General features: G+C 46.9%; 1 protein-coding gene across 1 annotated transcript in view; it reads right to left on the bottom strand.

Moving 5' to 3' along the window:
* Positions 1 to 16,177, bottom strand: part of LOC121574679 (protein unc-80 homolog) — a 59,634-nt gene that overhangs the window by 14,535 nt on the left and 28,922 nt on the right. The window contains exons 20-37 of the mRNA XM_045223341.1: positions 15,912 to 16,120; positions 12,048 to 12,154; positions 11,372 to 11,531; positions 9,048 to 9,220; positions 8,475 to 8,687; positions 8,126 to 8,261; positions 7,427 to 7,560; positions 7,000 to 7,177; positions 6,285 to 6,488; positions 5,788 to 5,882; positions 5,365 to 5,562; positions 5,055 to 5,162; positions 4,248 to 4,386; positions 3,720 to 3,901; positions 3,375 to 3,506; positions 1,231 to 1,417; positions 684 to 815; positions 170 to 327 (exon numbers count right to left, since the gene is read on the bottom strand). Of these exons, the coding sequence (XP_045079276.1) occupies positions 170 to 327; positions 684 to 815; positions 1,231 to 1,417; positions 3,375 to 3,506; positions 3,720 to 3,901; positions 4,248 to 4,386; positions 5,055 to 5,162; positions 5,365 to 5,562; positions 5,788 to 5,882; positions 6,285 to 6,488; positions 7,000 to 7,177; positions 7,427 to 7,560; positions 8,126 to 8,261; positions 8,475 to 8,687; positions 9,048 to 9,220; positions 11,372 to 11,531; positions 12,048 to 12,154; positions 15,912 to 16,120 (2,845 nt within the window). The remainder of the gene's footprint in view (positions 1 to 169; positions 328 to 683; positions 816 to 1,230; positions 1,418 to 3,374; positions 3,507 to 3,719; positions 3,902 to 4,247; positions 4,387 to 5,054; positions 5,163 to 5,364; positions 5,563 to 5,787; positions 5,883 to 6,284; positions 6,489 to 6,999; positions 7,178 to 7,426; positions 7,561 to 8,125; positions 8,262 to 8,474; positions 8,688 to 9,047; positions 9,221 to 11,371; positions 11,532 to 12,047; positions 12,155 to 15,911; positions 16,121 to 16,177) is intronic.

Here is a 16,177-nt window from a genome sequence, read left to right as displayed (position 1 = left end):
TCTCACCCTGTACAGAATGTATCTACAGGTTACTGATCTCACCCTGAACAGAATGTATCTACAGGTTACTGATCTCACCCTGAACAGAATGTATTCTATTCTCATCCTCTACCCCTCCCTCCCTCCCTCCCTCCCTCCCTCTAGTACAGTACATGACAGGTTGTGTTGCGCGATGCCACCCACCTGCCACGCCGTCCTCTCGCACCTCCCCATCCTCCATCAGGTGCACTATGGGTAAGACGGCAGCACAGATGCATGCTGGGAAGACGGCCTGGGGGGGCTGCAGCATGTGATGAGTGGGTGTGTGCTCCGTAGTGTTCTCCTCATCTAGTAGACAAGAACAACCCATGAGTCACTACCACCTTATTCTACTGCAGTTAGGAAGGTGAAGGTTACCATATGTACAAGCTCTGTCAAGGCATGATTTTATCATCTCGCTTTTATCAGATATTATTAGGTGAGGAATTTTTTTTTCTCCATTCCTCACCATGTGACTTGAATCTGACCAGGACTAAAAATACAAAAAAACTGGCTGTTCCGATATCTACAGTATACTAACATGCCACTTAGAATGAAGCAATGTACTAGCCATGCATTCTATGTGGGATCCTAGTATGGACACTGGGACATGACCTCTACAAGCGAGTGGGCGGTGAGTGGTTGCCACGGTAACGCAGTCTTACCCTCGGTGCTGACCACGGAGCGGACTGACCACACGGAGCCGCGGCGGAAGGAGTAGTTCCTGTGAGAGTTACTGGAGGTGCAGGACGGAGTGACGGACATGCGGCGGGACGCCAGGTTGACCACTTCTTCTGCTGGCGGGGAGGAGAGGGTTCAGAGTCAGTCGCAACATGAAACTACCAGTGGCTGGCTGACTGACTGCATTATTCAAGGTGTATTACACCATTAGTCAAGGTGTATTGCAACTAAGCACTGTAGTTGTGGACTCGATGGTAGTGTTGTTATCTGGGGTGTAGGCAACAGTAGAGGTTCAGCTAACTTGTCGTTTTTGTCATTTTTGAAGAGGGGTAAAGCCCCCTCAGAAAACCTAAATACATAGGTTCTAGGGTTATTCTTAGATGTTCAGTTCAGTTAGTGCTTCTCCAAAATACATCAGAATCAGTGGTTTCCTGAATGGGACAGGGGCTTTATCACTTGCATTAACACCTAAAATGAATAACAAATGAAAAAAGAGAGATGTCTCCAGCGCTCCATGTCCGTCCCACCCACCTTCCTCCTCCTGCTCGGGCGGAGGGCTGCAGGTGGGTTCGTAGCAGGCCTCCTGGGCCACGGGGATGGCTGTGATGATGCTGGCCTCGCGCCCAAGACGCCGCTTCTCCTCCTCCTGCTGCAGGTTCTTCAGGATGTGCTCGGCACGCTGGTGGGAGCGCGACACGGCCCGCGCCGAGAAGGATTTCTGTAAGAGGTGGTGTGTGTGTGTGTGTGTGTGTGTGTGTGCGTGTGTATGTGTGTGGAAAGGCGTGTGGTTGTGTGTGGAGGAGTGGAGTGCGCATGTGGGATAGGCGTGGGGTGAGGTGGTGTGTGTGTGTGTGTGTGTGTGTGTGTGTGTGTGTGTGTGTGTTGGCCGTGTGTATGGGGTGGGAGATATAACACATAGAGGCTCAGGGAAGGGGACTGTGGGATAGGTTCATTCTCAGGGGGTCCTGTATGTAGTACAATTACAATACTGGCGTCCGGTGAACATTTGGTAATGTCAACTATTTGTCTCTTCCTGACAGTTATATATGGATGACACATGCCGTTATATTCTCTGGATACGACTGGAAACATTGACAGATTAGGGTTGTAAAATACGGTAACTTTCCCAAATTGTAAATATCCGGAATCATGAGGGAAAAAGCCGGAATCATGGGAATTTTGGGAAAGTTAACAAAATTTTGCAACCCTATATCAACTACACCATGCTCAGGTATCAATTATTTACTAATGTAAATAGTTGTCAGTGAAACGTACTATATGCAAACGTATTTTGACTCACAAGAGAATCCATCAGGAGAGTATATCCAGTGCAAAAGCTCATTTGAACATTCTTACCGGCACCAACAGAGATATCACAGTGGATGTTTGACAGAGTGACGTGAAAATGTTGACGTTTGAACAATTACAAAATGGCCGTCATTAGCCATGCATTGTATATCCATGCAAAATGACCAATGCATGCAGCTTTCCCAAAAGAAGGCCGGACATTACAGTACATAAAACGTGGAGTGGCTTGTATAAGATGCATGTATCCAGAATGGCCCGTATGAGGTCCCCTAGTATAGCACCTCCCCCTAGGTCTTAATGTTTGGGGAGAGTCAGACAACCCAGCAGGCAAAACTGGTTGCAATGACGTCGTTATGACGTCTTTCAATGACGTCATGCATGGTCCGGTTGTATACTGGTTGTATAATGGACATTGTGTTGAACTCTTATTTGCAACCAGAAAAATACATCTTTATCTGGTTGGAATCAGGTTATCTGACCAGATATCAATCAAAATATAACGTCTTTCTGAGGATGCATTCATTTCGTCATGAAAAATATGTTTTTACCTGGTTGTAACAGAGACCAGTTGGTTGTAATCTCGTTATCTGACGTCTTCTCAACCAGTTTACAATGAGAACATTACATTATTAAGACCCCATGTGCCAAACTTTTGCCCGCTGGGAATGGACAGATATCGCTCTGAATTTTGTCTCATTCAGTCATCAAAGATGAACTCAGTTTCCCATGATGCACCCAAACAAGCATCCGTACATAAATAACAACTTACTATGGAATAGACTGATTGAATAAATGTGGGGAACTAAAAACAAAGACAATTGATAGATAGATAAATAACAGACAGGACTATTGTACTCAAGACAGTACAATGACCAGTCTAGAGCTGATCTAGTATCAAATGACAAGTGATCTGAATACATCGTTTTGGGGTTTTCATGCTAGACAAAAAAAAAAGCATAGCAACACCAAGAAATGAAGCCAGAAAGTGTCATGGCCGACTATCAATTTAGTAGCATAATATTGTACTGTTTGTGAACTTTGTAAGGAGACTTGTGCTATCAGTCCTCTAAAGCTCATTTCTTGGTGCCATAGCGAACACAGGGAATAAATACACTGGTATAACAGTACAAAGTGTTACTATAACAGTTGTAGCATAATGGGCTAATTAGTAAGGTCAGTAAAAAAGATGCAACTCCACATACCAATTCAATTAATAGTGTTATGTCCATGTAATTCAATATACATGCAAAATTAAAATGGCAGAAACTTTGGATTATAGCAAAAATTGGTCAACCACTAGGCTCATTGTAAATTCTTTAAGTAACTGCCGATTGGACAGTAACCCAGGCAGCAGGGGCGGGACTTACAGAGTTGTCCTCGTTGATTGGGTCTTGGACGCTGCCAGTGTTGGAGGGTACCCAGGGCGGGTCGAACATGGGCACACAGGGCATGCCCAGGATAGGTGAGGGCAGGGTGAAGTTGATGCTGGGCGGAGGGATCTAAAATATGGATGATTATATAGAGGATTAGTTCATGAGCAAATGATTCAACAAAGCAAGAGACTTAGCAAGAGGCCTAAACTTTAGAGTCAATATCATTTATGTAAATAATTAAAAGCCACAGGACTTAGAATAGAACCTTGGGGGACACCCGTTGTCAACTCCTCATTTTGACTAACAGTTGTTTTAGTAGAGGCTGCGGTTCTACTGTACCTTGAAGATCTGCTGGGCACCCTCTTCCATGCGCGGCCACACCTGGTAGCGGAAGCGCCACAGCGTGTAGAACTTGAACACCGAGTTGATGCGCTGGCTCACCTCAGCGTGCTGGAACTCAGCCATCATCATCTCCGTCACCGCGTCGGGCACCTTCACCGCACACAGCAAGAACATGGCAGCTGGGGAGGGGGGAGAGGAGGGGGGGTTAGAGAGAGAGGGGTAAAGGGAGGCAGGGTGAGAGAGAAGGGGGGATGGACAGAGAGAGGGCGAAAGAGAGGGAGAAAGAGAGATATAGAGAGAGAGTAGGGAGACAGAAAGATGGTGGGACAAAGAAAGATACTACATTTTAAACTCTATTCCTATTCTAAAAGTGAGCGCAGCTTCAGAGTTTGGAGTGGAGCCCAGAATATCTCACCAGAATAGACTTGGAAAAACTTGTGGCTCTAGTCTACAGACATTAAAGGGGACTTTTTAGAACAGAAACCCTGCTATCCATGACAGTCACCCACAGTTCTCTGTAGTCACCTGCAGCGGCAGCCATATGCTCGTCCACACTCAGCAGGAGCTCCCAGGCTGCAGGCTGGACGTCCGCGTACATGTCCTCTGTCAGGATGGGCGCCGCCTTGATCAGCAGTGACAGAGGAGCCGGGGACAGGCTCATCACCTGAGGGGAGAGGTCACAGCAAGCAAGGGTTAGCATTAGCATGCTAGTGGAGATCTGACAGCATTGCTAGTGTGGGCATATAGCTTGTATAGCATGCTAGGGACAGGCTCATCACCTGAAGGGAAAGGCCATAGACCACAGACAGCCAGGGTTAGCATTAGCATGCTAGTGGAGATACCATTGCTGCTGTAGGCCTATAGCTTGTATTAGTATGATATTGCACGGTACTGCAATATATTTGAGTGGGCTGAGAGGGCCGCTAGCTAGTTAGCATACTACTTCAGAGGTAGAGTTAGAGATTATGTGTTTGAGTGGGCAGAAGCGTGTGGGCGTGGGGTGAGGGCATCTTGGCATGTGGTTGGCATCTTGCTCTAGATAAACAAGCATGTTTGCGACACAGTGGCATCTGTTGACACGCTGCTTCAGACAGGCTGACGGACGGACAGACAGGCTGACGGACAGACAGACAGACAGACAGGTTGATGGACAGACAGACAGACAGACAGACAGGCTGACGACCAGACAGACAGACAAGCTGACGGACAGACAGACAGACAAGCTGACGGACAGACAGACAGGCTGACGGACGGACAGACAAACAGACAGACGCTCTGGCACATGCTATGGCTATTAGGGCATGCGTTGGCATGAGGGCTGTAGGTGGGCACCTGGTTGCGGATATACTTGAGCATGCCCGTGTCCTTCTTGCCCTCTGTGTTGGAGTCTTTGGGGCGTCTCTTCATGGACGGGGTCCTCAGACATGACTTGTCTGAACACTGGAGACACAAAGAAAGGAAGACACTTTAGTTACAGTATCATCAAACCGCTCCACATCACATCACATCACATCACATCACATCACATCACATCACTTCAATACATTTCAATCCACTCCACTTCACATCATTTCAATATATTTCAATCCACTCCACTTCACATCACTTCAATACATTTCAATCCACTCCACTCTGCACCCACCTCCTTGTTTTTCTTGGACCGGCTACTGATGTTCCCTGCACTGTCTTCTCTCAGGCTGTCCACTGTCTCCCCATAGAGCAGCTTGATGGCGCGCACCAGGCGGGCACAGGAGCGGCTGTGGTGCTGGTAGCAGCGTGGGTGGCAGAACTCCACGTGGGTACAGATGAAACTCTGCTGGTTGCACAGCAGAATCATGATCTACAGAGGAAGATAACAGAGGGAGCAACAGTTAGACTAGACAGGATGAATGGGGTTGATGAGGGAAATGTGCTAGCTTTATAGCATGTGTGGTCAGGTGAATGCATCGCACACACATGCTCTGTACAGTACACAAACGAGTATGCTAAGTTGAATGCACGCATATAGGTACGCACGTACAAGTACGCGCACACACACACACACACACACACGCGCAGCACCTACATGTAGCCAGGACATGTTACTGTGGTAGTTGTCCTCTGCGCCGCCTCCTGAACCCTCAGGCTCAATACTGGGTTCACTGGTGCTCCATGGACTTCCTGTGATGTCACACACACACACAACGATCCTGTATCAGTTTACTTCACAGACTCTCCTTGTGGAAATCCGTTATTTTGCGTCTCCCAAACAAACAAACATAGTTCATCATTGAGTTAACTACCCAAACGGGACAGATGACAATGAATGCTATACATTACATTTTGATATAGAGTTGTTGTCTACGTCTGAATGACAGGTGACTACTATGACTGAGTAGTAGGTCAATAGGGCTCCATAGGGCTCTGGACAAAAGTAGTGCACTATGTCGGGTATAGGGTGCCTACGTCTGTGTATGGGTGGCAGTAGAAGTTGTCATCAGATCTTATTCACCCACCTAATGGTCAAGGTTAGGATGTGGGGTTGGGAATCTGATCCGAGATCAGTGGTTAGTGTGTTGTTACCTATGTCAGTGACAGTGTCCCTGCTCTGGGACAGCAGTCCCTCCTCGTTCTCTGACTCTGAGTCCTGGCGGGACATCTTGGTGCTCTTCAGGCTGCCGGCCCGGCGGATGGAGGACAGCGAGCCCCCCTTCTTCACCCTGAAACTCCTAGCCCCCTTGATCTGCAGCAGGCGAGAGCCCCCGATACGACTCTTCCTGATGGGAGCTGGACCGACAGGGGTGGGGGGGTGGGGTGAATTCAAAAGGTTAGTTCCCAATCTCACTTGGTTTATGAAGTCCCATGCTACCCATAGACTGGGTATAAAACATCTTGGCAACACTTTATACAAGGCACACACATACAGGGCCGGATTACTGAACGGACACACAGGGCTTGTGACTTGGGGCCCCAGACCTACAGGGGGCCCACAACCAATTTGTTGGGGTTGGGGGGAGGTTGTGGGCACTCTGGAGGTTGGGGGCCCCCCAGATAGCATATGATAACAAAATGTGTAGAATTGCAGGAAATTAGCTTTAAAACAGCAACATGACAAAATGTGTAGAATAGCATTTTCCCCCCAAGAACATGTAATCTGAATAGCTTTGAAGTTTCATAATTGTATGTTTCTTAATGGGAAAATATGGCAGTTTTTTTCCATTTCCTGAAAAGTTTCTGTTTTAGAGATAAGAGGTTTTCATCTGACAGGGACCATCATGACCCAGCAGAACTCAATTACCCAGAGGCTCCTGGGCCTTCTTGTCGTCGCAGGCCGTGTCAGACTTGAGCGTGTGGCTGCTGCTGTTCAGTGAGTCGTGGCCGTCCTCGTCGTCTAGGATACCGGCGAAGCTGATCTTCCTCTCATAGCGGTGGTGACTCAGCTCAGGGTCCAGCCTCAATCGACAGCTCTCCAAATCCTACAAACACACACAACACAGACACACACACACACACACGGATAGACATACACACACACACACAGACACACACACACGGACACACACATACGAACAGACAGACACACACAGACACGCACACACACACACACGTACAGACACAAATATGCGCGAACACACACACACACTCACCAATTGATTTATAGGGATATGATTGCATTAGATGAGAGGAGTGAGTGAGTGTCAAGTAAGTGAAGTTCTCCTACTGACCACTTGGGGCTCTGTGCGTGGCCGGGGGAGGCAGGGGAATGTCTCTCTGAGGAACGTGGTGATCTCCAGCAGCAACTGGCAGGCGGCCATCTTGAGAGCGAAAGGACAGCCGCATTTTGTTGGGTTGACTGTATCTGGGGACGGATATTTTGGGTCAAAATTTGGCTTAACCCATAAGAGTCTAAGAGGGGTCATATTAGTGTGTAGACCAAACCGTTCGGACGCTACAGACAGAAGTTGGCTATGCCGACTTTAGACGAGTCCAAAGACGCTTGTAGGGGTCGTAGAGCAAAATGGAGAACACCAGTGTGCTCGTGAGAGTCTCATCTTTCCATAGAGGGGCCAACCTGTTTGGACGCTATAGACGAATTTGTGAGAAGACTGATTTTCGGGATGTCTCATGGTCTGACAAACACCGCTCTAGCTCTGTCACCTTTCACCGCAGATGCGGAAGTGCGACATCGGCGGATGCGGTGGATTGATGCAATAAACCTGATATCTCTAGCTTAAACTCACAGATCTTTATGGGGATTTGTGTATTATGCTAATTAGATTTCCGTGGGGGTGCAGACATCAACTTCAGGGGGTTAACTGCCTTTTTTTTTTTTAAGGGATAGTTTACTCAAAATACAAATTAACAAGATATTTCTGTGAACTATATTTCCCTATAAGGTGAAGTTTTCCTTTTCTATGGCTTACTGTCGTCTAAGTAGTCCTCCTCCTCGTCCTCCTTTCTCATCCTTCGCTTGGTCTCCTCGTCGTAGATGAAACCCAGGATGTTGGCAGGACTCTCGCTGTCTGAGTGGCACAACTCACTGAGACGTGTACCAATGGCCTGGGAGAGGAAGACCACACACACAGCCACACACACACACATGCACGCAGAGCCACACACACAGCCACACACACACGCAGAGCCACACACACACGCAGAGCCACACACACACGCACGCACGCACACACACACACTATTAGCGCCTGTCTTCATATACAATTTCGGTCAGTAGAATAATTTGATAGTTGGTCATCCCATCAGACAGTCACTCACATCTCCCCATTGACAGAAGTGCTTGGCTGCGTTCCACTGGAGCTTCTGGTTCCTCTTGTTGCCCACCACGGGCGAGCGTCCCCGAGACAGACCCCGCTTGGTGATGTTCACGTGGTGACCCTTCATCCACTCGGGCCAGTTGCCACGGTTACAGCGGTGGACGAAGCGGGCGCACTCCAGGAACAGGGAGGCTCTGGCAACCACGGGAGCTTCCTGTCGGACACCAGGATGTACAATAATGTCCTGTCAGATCACTGAAAGCTCAATTCAATCAATCCCATATTGCAATATTTACAAATTTTTCCCTCTGTCAAATAACATTCCAGAACGGTTGAGTCTAATAAGAACTGCCTATTGCTACATGGCAGACTCCCCTCACAGGAGTATACAGCAGTTGATTGATCATTGATTCATTGAATCAGATGTGCTAGTATTGGATCAGATGAAATATGTGTTAAGGGTGGGGAATCCAGAGGACAGGATTGAAAAACACTGAATTAAACAAAGACACTGTGTAAACATTCATATGACCGGTTTCATTGAACTCCAGCCTGAGACTACAGTATAACTGACCAGGTCGAGCGCAGCAGCCAGGATGGATGCGTCGGGGATGGTGCCGGGCTCGCAGCAGTTCAACAGGAACTGGAAGCGTTTCATGCCCTGGCGGATGGCGCCCAGGTTCACCACGTTCTTGTTCTTCATGGCCTCCTGGCTGGCTGCCAGGCGCTCCTGGAACCCCTGTGGGCCTGGTGGAGGAGGAAGGGAGCGGGAGGGGGAGAGAGAGGGGGAGGGGAGATGAGGTATGGGAAGGATGGGGAAGGGTAGAGGAGAGGGAGAGAGAGGGGGAGCGGAGATGAGGTATGGGAAGGATGGGGAAGGGTAGAGGAGAGGGAGGGGTGGGAAGGAGGGGGAGGGGAGGGGAGGAGGAGAGAGAGAGGGGAGAGGAAGAGGGGATGAGGGGAGGGAGGGAGGGATAGGGCGAGAACAGAGATAGATAGATAGATAGATAGATAGATAGATAGATAGATGATAGATAGATAGATAGATAGATAGATAGATAGATAGATAGATAGATAGATAGATAGATAGATAGATAGATAGATAGATAGATAGATAGATAGATAGATAGATAGATAGATAGATAGATAGATAGATAGATAGATAGATAGATAGATAGAGAGGGGGAGGAAGAGGGGAAGGAGGGAGGGAGGGATAGGAGGATAACAGAGAGAGAGAGAGAGAGAGAGAGAGAGAGAGAGAGAGAGAGAGAGAGAGAGAGAGAGAGAGAGAGAGAGAGAGAGAGGGGGAGGGGGAGGGAGTGATAGGGGGAGAAGAGAGATATAGATAGAGACAGAGACAGCAGTAACAGAGACAAGAGGTGAGTAGGGCAGACTAGGGCCATCTGGGCCTGGACCTCTATTCTACAGCATAACTAGAGCCTGGAGGTTTTTCTGACCATGTGATCTAACCAGGAAAAACTCAGGGCTCTGGGCATTATCTTTGCGAGTGCTGGCATGAATGACACACCCATATAGCAACATGATCACACAAAAGAACGAGAGAACAGGCTGCCCATAGAACATTGCATGACTAGGTAATGTCTGAATCCATTGAATGGAAAGCACCATCGAGCCACTCAACAAATGAAGCTGGAGAGAAAGCTGGACACACGGTCATTGAGCTAAGAAATGTGGAACATTAAACAAATATGATGACTTTATTTCTATCCATAATGAGATAAGTGGTTCAACGAAGACATACTGTATGACAACAGTTACAGCATCATGCGCCACACATGTAAAGTGTAAAGTCCCCCTCTCTACCCCCCTCTCCTCTTCTCTGTCCCTCTACCTTTCTTGTCCCTCTCTCCCTCCTTCTCCCTGTCCCTCTACCTGTCTCTCATGTCCATGGGGACATTGGAGGACATGGAGGTATCCGTATGTGGCTAGATTGCGCCGGGTAAGCAGGACCATGGAGCGTCCTCTAGCCAGGAGAAGAGTTCGACATGGCTGCCATTAAACAGGGATGGAACAGACCCCGGGGACAAAAAAACACCTAATGGGGGATAATACAGTGGGACAATAAAGGACTGTAGGTGTGGGCACTGGGCAGAGGTGACAAGGGACTGTCCAGTGAGCTAAAAGACATGACTGAAGTTCAATGGGCATTTGCTTGAAAAGCTGATGGTTAATATTACTTCTGGAGATTGCCCCTTGCTAGGGCATCATGAATGAGTCTAGGGCATCATGTATGAGTCTAGGGCATCATGTATGAATCTAGGGCATCATGTATGCGTCTAGGGCATAATGTATGGGGCTAGGGCATCATGTATGGGGCTAGGGCATAATGTATGAATCTAGGGCATCATGTATGAGTCTAGGGCATCATGTATGAGTCTAGGGCATCATGTATGAGTCTAGGGCATCAGGTATGGGGCTAGAGCATCATGTATGAGTCTAGGGCATCATGTATGAGTCTAGGGCATAATGTATGAGTCTAGGGCATCATGTATGAGTCTAGGGCATCAGGTATGGGGCTAGAGCATCATGTATGAGACTAGGGCATCATGTATGAGTCTAGGGCATAATGTATGAGTCTAGGGCATCATGTATGAGTCTAGGGCATCATGTATGGGGCTAGGGGTCTCCCCCCCTCAATCTGCCTGAGGCTTGCACAGGCAGTGGCTGACAAATACACACAAACACCACTGGCATGAAAGATGGCGGCAGAGAGAGGACAGAGCACTGGACGCACAGGGCAGACCAACGGACAGACCACGGACAGACTACGGACGGGACAGGACAGTCAGGCACACACACACAGAGCGGCGGGCGGGGTGAGGGAGCGAGCGGGCGAGCGGGCGGGGGGGGGTGATAGGGGACACCCCGGGGGTCTACCATCTTTCTCTTCTGTGTGGTGAAGCTTGGATGGGTTCCGCCTGCCAGACCGCCATTTACCGAGCCGCTTGAAGAAATTCTCCTCCTCGTCCCGGCCGTACTCCACGCCCCCCGCTCCCCCGCCACCCTCCGACAGCTTCACGTTGCTGGTGAACTTCACCTGCAGGCAGAGACAGAGAAAAGACTGTCAACACCACCGGCAGTAGAAAAAATTATATGTAGCATTTAAAAGATAAATAACTTATAATAATAAGTCATGAATAAATAAACAGAAATAACAAGTTGTAAACAAAAGAAACACAAAGCTGTGATCTAACTAGTCATTTTGTCATTAAATAGATTTGCTTGTCTATCCCTTAGAAATGATCAAAATGCCCAGTTACAATACAAGAGCACATGGTGGGCTCAGCTCAGTAGTGAGAAAAGGTTATACATCAGCCCATGGTGGTAAGTAGACCAGGTTCCTGGAGAGATACCGTGTAAGTTTTCACTCCAACCCTAATCTAGCACACCTGATTCTAACAATTAGCTGGTTGATAAACTGAATCAGGTTAGTTACAACTGGGGTTGGAGCGAAAACCTACAGGAGGGTAGTTCTCCAGGAACAGGGTTGAAGAGCACTGAAGTAAACAGTTGTGAGAGACAGGCCCCTTGTGGTCAGTAGGTGACCCCTGACCTTGGAGCTCTGGCGGATGAAGGAGAGTCGGTCCACAGAGCTGATGTCCAGCAAGTCCTCAACCCCGTCGGTCAGCCCAGAGAGAGATGACCGCTTAAGCCAGTTCCCTGCAAACACACCCCACCCCACCCCAGTCAGAGGAATGGAGGGATGGATGGAGGGAGGGACAGAGGAGTGCAGAGGGGGTAAACATCACACTTATACATCGACACATACACATATAGGCAGAACACATACTGAATACACACACGCACACACAGAACCATAAACACGAATAAAAGTGAATCCACACAAATGCAGACAGGATAGCATAAAACACTTGATCATAGTACAAGGCACATAGGAGCAGTTCTACACAACAAACAAAGAGGGTCTGTGAAGCACACACACACACAGACATACGTAAGACAGAGATGGTAATTGGAAGGCGAACAGTCCCACGGCATGCTAGGGACAAAAGGAACACAAAGAAGACCAAAAAGAGATGAATTGTCTACTCATCACCCGTACAACAGAAACATGATGTTAGCCTACAGAAACAGGAAGTTAGCCTACAGAAACAGGAAGTTAGCCTACAGAAACATGATGTTAGCCTACAGAAACAGGAAGTTAGCCTACAGAAACATGATGTTAGCCTACAGAAACATGATGTTAGCTTACAGAAACATGATGTTAGCCTACAGAAACGTGTTAGCCTACAGAAACATGAATTTAGCCTACAGAGACATGAATTTAGCCTACAGAGACATTATGTTAGCTTACATAAACACAAAGTTAGCCTACAGAAACATGATGTTAGCTTACAGAAATGTGTTAGCCTACAGAAACATGATGTTAGCCTACAGAAACACGAAGTTAGCCTATAGAAACATGATGGAGCACATAGGAGTAGTTCTACACAACAAACAAAGAGGGTCTGTGAAGCACACACACACACAGACATACGTAAGACAGAGATGGTAATTGGAAGGTGAACAGTCCCACGGCATGCTAGGGACAAAAGGAACACAAAGAAGACCAAAAAGAGATGAATTGTCTACTCATCACCCGTACAACAGAAACATGATGTTAGCCTACAGAAACAGGAAGTTAGCCTACAGAAACAGGAAGTTATCTTACAAAAACATGATTTTAGCCTACAGAAATTAGCCTACAGAGACATGAAGTTAGCCTACAGATACATTATGTTAGCCTACAGAAACACAAAGTTAGCCTACGGAAACATGATGTTTGCCTACAGAAATATGATGTTAGTCTACAGACACGTGAAGTTAGCCTACAGAAACATGATGTTAGCCTACGGAAACATGATGTTAGCCTACAGAAACACGATGTTGCCTACAGAAACATGATGTTAGCCTACATAAACATGATGTTAGCCTACAGAAACATGATGTTAGCCTACAGAAACATGATGTTAGCCTACAGAAACATGAAATTAGCCTACAGAAACATGATGTTAGCCTACAGAAACACAAAGTTAGCCTACAGAAACATGATGTTAGCCTACAGAAACATGAAGTTAGCCTACAGAAACATGATGTTAGCCTACAGAAACACAAAGTTAGCCTACAGAAACATGATGTTAGCCTACAGAAACATGATGTTACATAATGTTAGCCTACAAAACATGATGTTAATCTACAGAAGCATGATGTTAGCCTAGAGAAACATGATGTTAGCCGACAGAAACATGATGTTAGCCTACACACAACCCATATACTGGAGCTATGAGTTCATCACTACACTCCAGTTAAGACAGAGAATGACTCATTCATGATACACATTTACATAAGTATTCAGACCCTTTACTCAGTACTTTGTTGAAGCACCTTTAGCAGCGATTACAGCCTCAGGTCTTCTTAGGTATGACGCTACAAGTTTGGCACACCTGTATTTGGGGAGTTTCTCCCATTCTTCTCTACAGATCCTCTCAAGCTCTGTCAGGTTGGAAGGGGAGCATCGCTGCACAGCTGTTTTCAGGTCTCTCCAGAGATGTTAGATCGGGTTTAAGTCTGGGCTCTGGTTGGGCCACTCAAGGACATTCAGAGACTTGTCCCGAAGCCACTCTTGCGTTGTCTTTGCTGTGTACTTAGGGTCATTGTACTGAGCACTCATCAAGGATCTTTCTGTACTTGGCTACGTTCATCTTTCCCTCGATCCTGACTAGTCTCCAAGTCCCTGCCACTAAAAAACATCCCCACAGCATGATGCTGCCACCACTATGCTTCACCGTAGGATGTTATTGGCCAGGTGATGAGCGGTGCCTGGTTTCCTCCAGACGTGACACTTGGCATTCAGGCCAAAGAGTTCAATCATGGTTTCATCAGACCAGAGAATCTTATTCCTCATAGTCTGAAAGTCCTTTAGGTGCCTTTTGGCAAACTCCAAGCGGGCTGTCATGTGCCTTTTACTGAGGAGTGGCTTCTGTCTGGCCACTCTACCATAAAGGCCTGAAGGCCTGCTGCAGAGATGGTTGTACTTCTGGAAGGTTCTCCCATCTCCACAGAGGAACTCTGGAGCTCTGTCAGAGTGGCCATCAGGTTCTTGGTCACCTCCCTGACCAAGGCCCTTCTCCCCTGATTGCTCAGTTTGGCCGAGTCTTGGTGGTTCCAAACTTCTTCCATTTAAGAATGATGGATGCCACTGTGTTCTTGGGGACCTTCAATGCTGCAGAAATGTTTTGGTACCCTTCCCTAGATCTGTGCCTCGACAAAATCCTGTCTCGGAGCTCTAAGGACAATTCCTTTGACCTCATGGCTTGGTTTTTGCTCTTATACAGAGAGGTGTGTGCCTTTCCAAATCATGTATAATCAATTGAATTTACCACAGGTGGACTTTATAAGGATTATAAATGGAAACAGGATACACCTGAGCTCAATTTCGAGTCTCATAGCAAAGGGTCTGAATACTTATGTAAATAAGGTATTTCTGTTTTTTATTTTTAATAAATATGTAAACATTTCTTAAAACCTGTTTTTTGCTTTGTCATTCTGGGGTAATGTGTGTCGATTGATGAGGAAAAAAATATATTTATTCCATTTTAGAATAAGGCTGTAACGTAACAAAATGTGGGAAAAGTAAAGAGGTCTGAATACTTTTCGAATGCACTGTATGTGTTTCCATCAAATAGCCAGATAAAAGGCTGTGCATCATGATGTAGTGCATAAAAATACCTTTTGCGGTTAAATTCCTGTGTACCGAATAACAAATTCAAGTTAAATGGGTTATATAGCGAGTGTGCCCACTCTGGTATTGGCATGTGCTCGCACATATAGCCTACATGATGAGATTATAATGGACAAAAGAGCGAGATTATTTTTATTTGTCAAACGGCAGCCAAGCATCGATGATCATGTCACCAGAATAAGACCCTCAATATTTATTGGAAAGGAGCATCAAGCTCAACACTGTGCACTTTCACCACCTTGTGAAGTTCATCATAACTTATTTCATCTGTAGCCTGATAAACTATATGCTTTCCAGACTAGTCGTAGTGGGAGGATGTCACACATGTCATCGTGTGACTCCAAGTTTACTTCGACATGATGGTTATTATATCAGCGTTTCCACCGACACTTCTCGCATAATTCATTTTACTGAAAAAAAGATCCCACCTTGTCTAGCGTATTTTGTTTTGTCGACATTTGTAACGTTTACTGAAAAAAAGTATGTTTCCATCAGGCTTATCATGAAATGTTTTGTCTAACATGTACTTTACTCGCATAAAAAGGTTAGATGGAAACCTGGTTAATGAGAGATCAGGATTTGACACTTAGAGGATGACATCACCAGAATGAATCGTAGTTTCCATAGATGGACACAGGGTGGCACTGTGGTACTGTGGGGGGCACTGCCACGTACCGATGGGCAGCTTGAGCTTCTTGCGCAGGGAGATACGTCGGGATCGCGAGCGGGTGCGTCGGTCCGTGGTGGTGCCCGAGTGGGCGGTGGTGCACTCTGACGTGTCCTGCTCTGATTGGCTGCTTGTGTCGCTGGCGGCACTCTGCGACTTGAACATCTTCCTCCAGAAGTCCTTCTTGCCCAGCAGAGCCCCCGGAATCTGTTCATCACTGGGGAGAGAAACAAGAATGGAGAGAGAGAGAGAAAGAGAGAGAGAGAGAGAGAGA

This window comes from Coregonus clupeaformis, chromosome 10 (assembly GCF_020615455.1).
Source record: "Coregonus clupeaformis isolate EN_2021a chromosome 10, ASM2061545v1, whole genome shotgun sequence".
In the NCBI taxonomy this organism is placed as follows: domain Eukaryota; kingdom Metazoa; phylum Chordata; class Actinopteri; order Salmoniformes; family Salmonidae; genus Coregonus; species Coregonus clupeaformis.
Note: the sequence above shows the minus strand (reverse complement) of the source record. Positions and strands in the feature narration are given on the sequence as shown.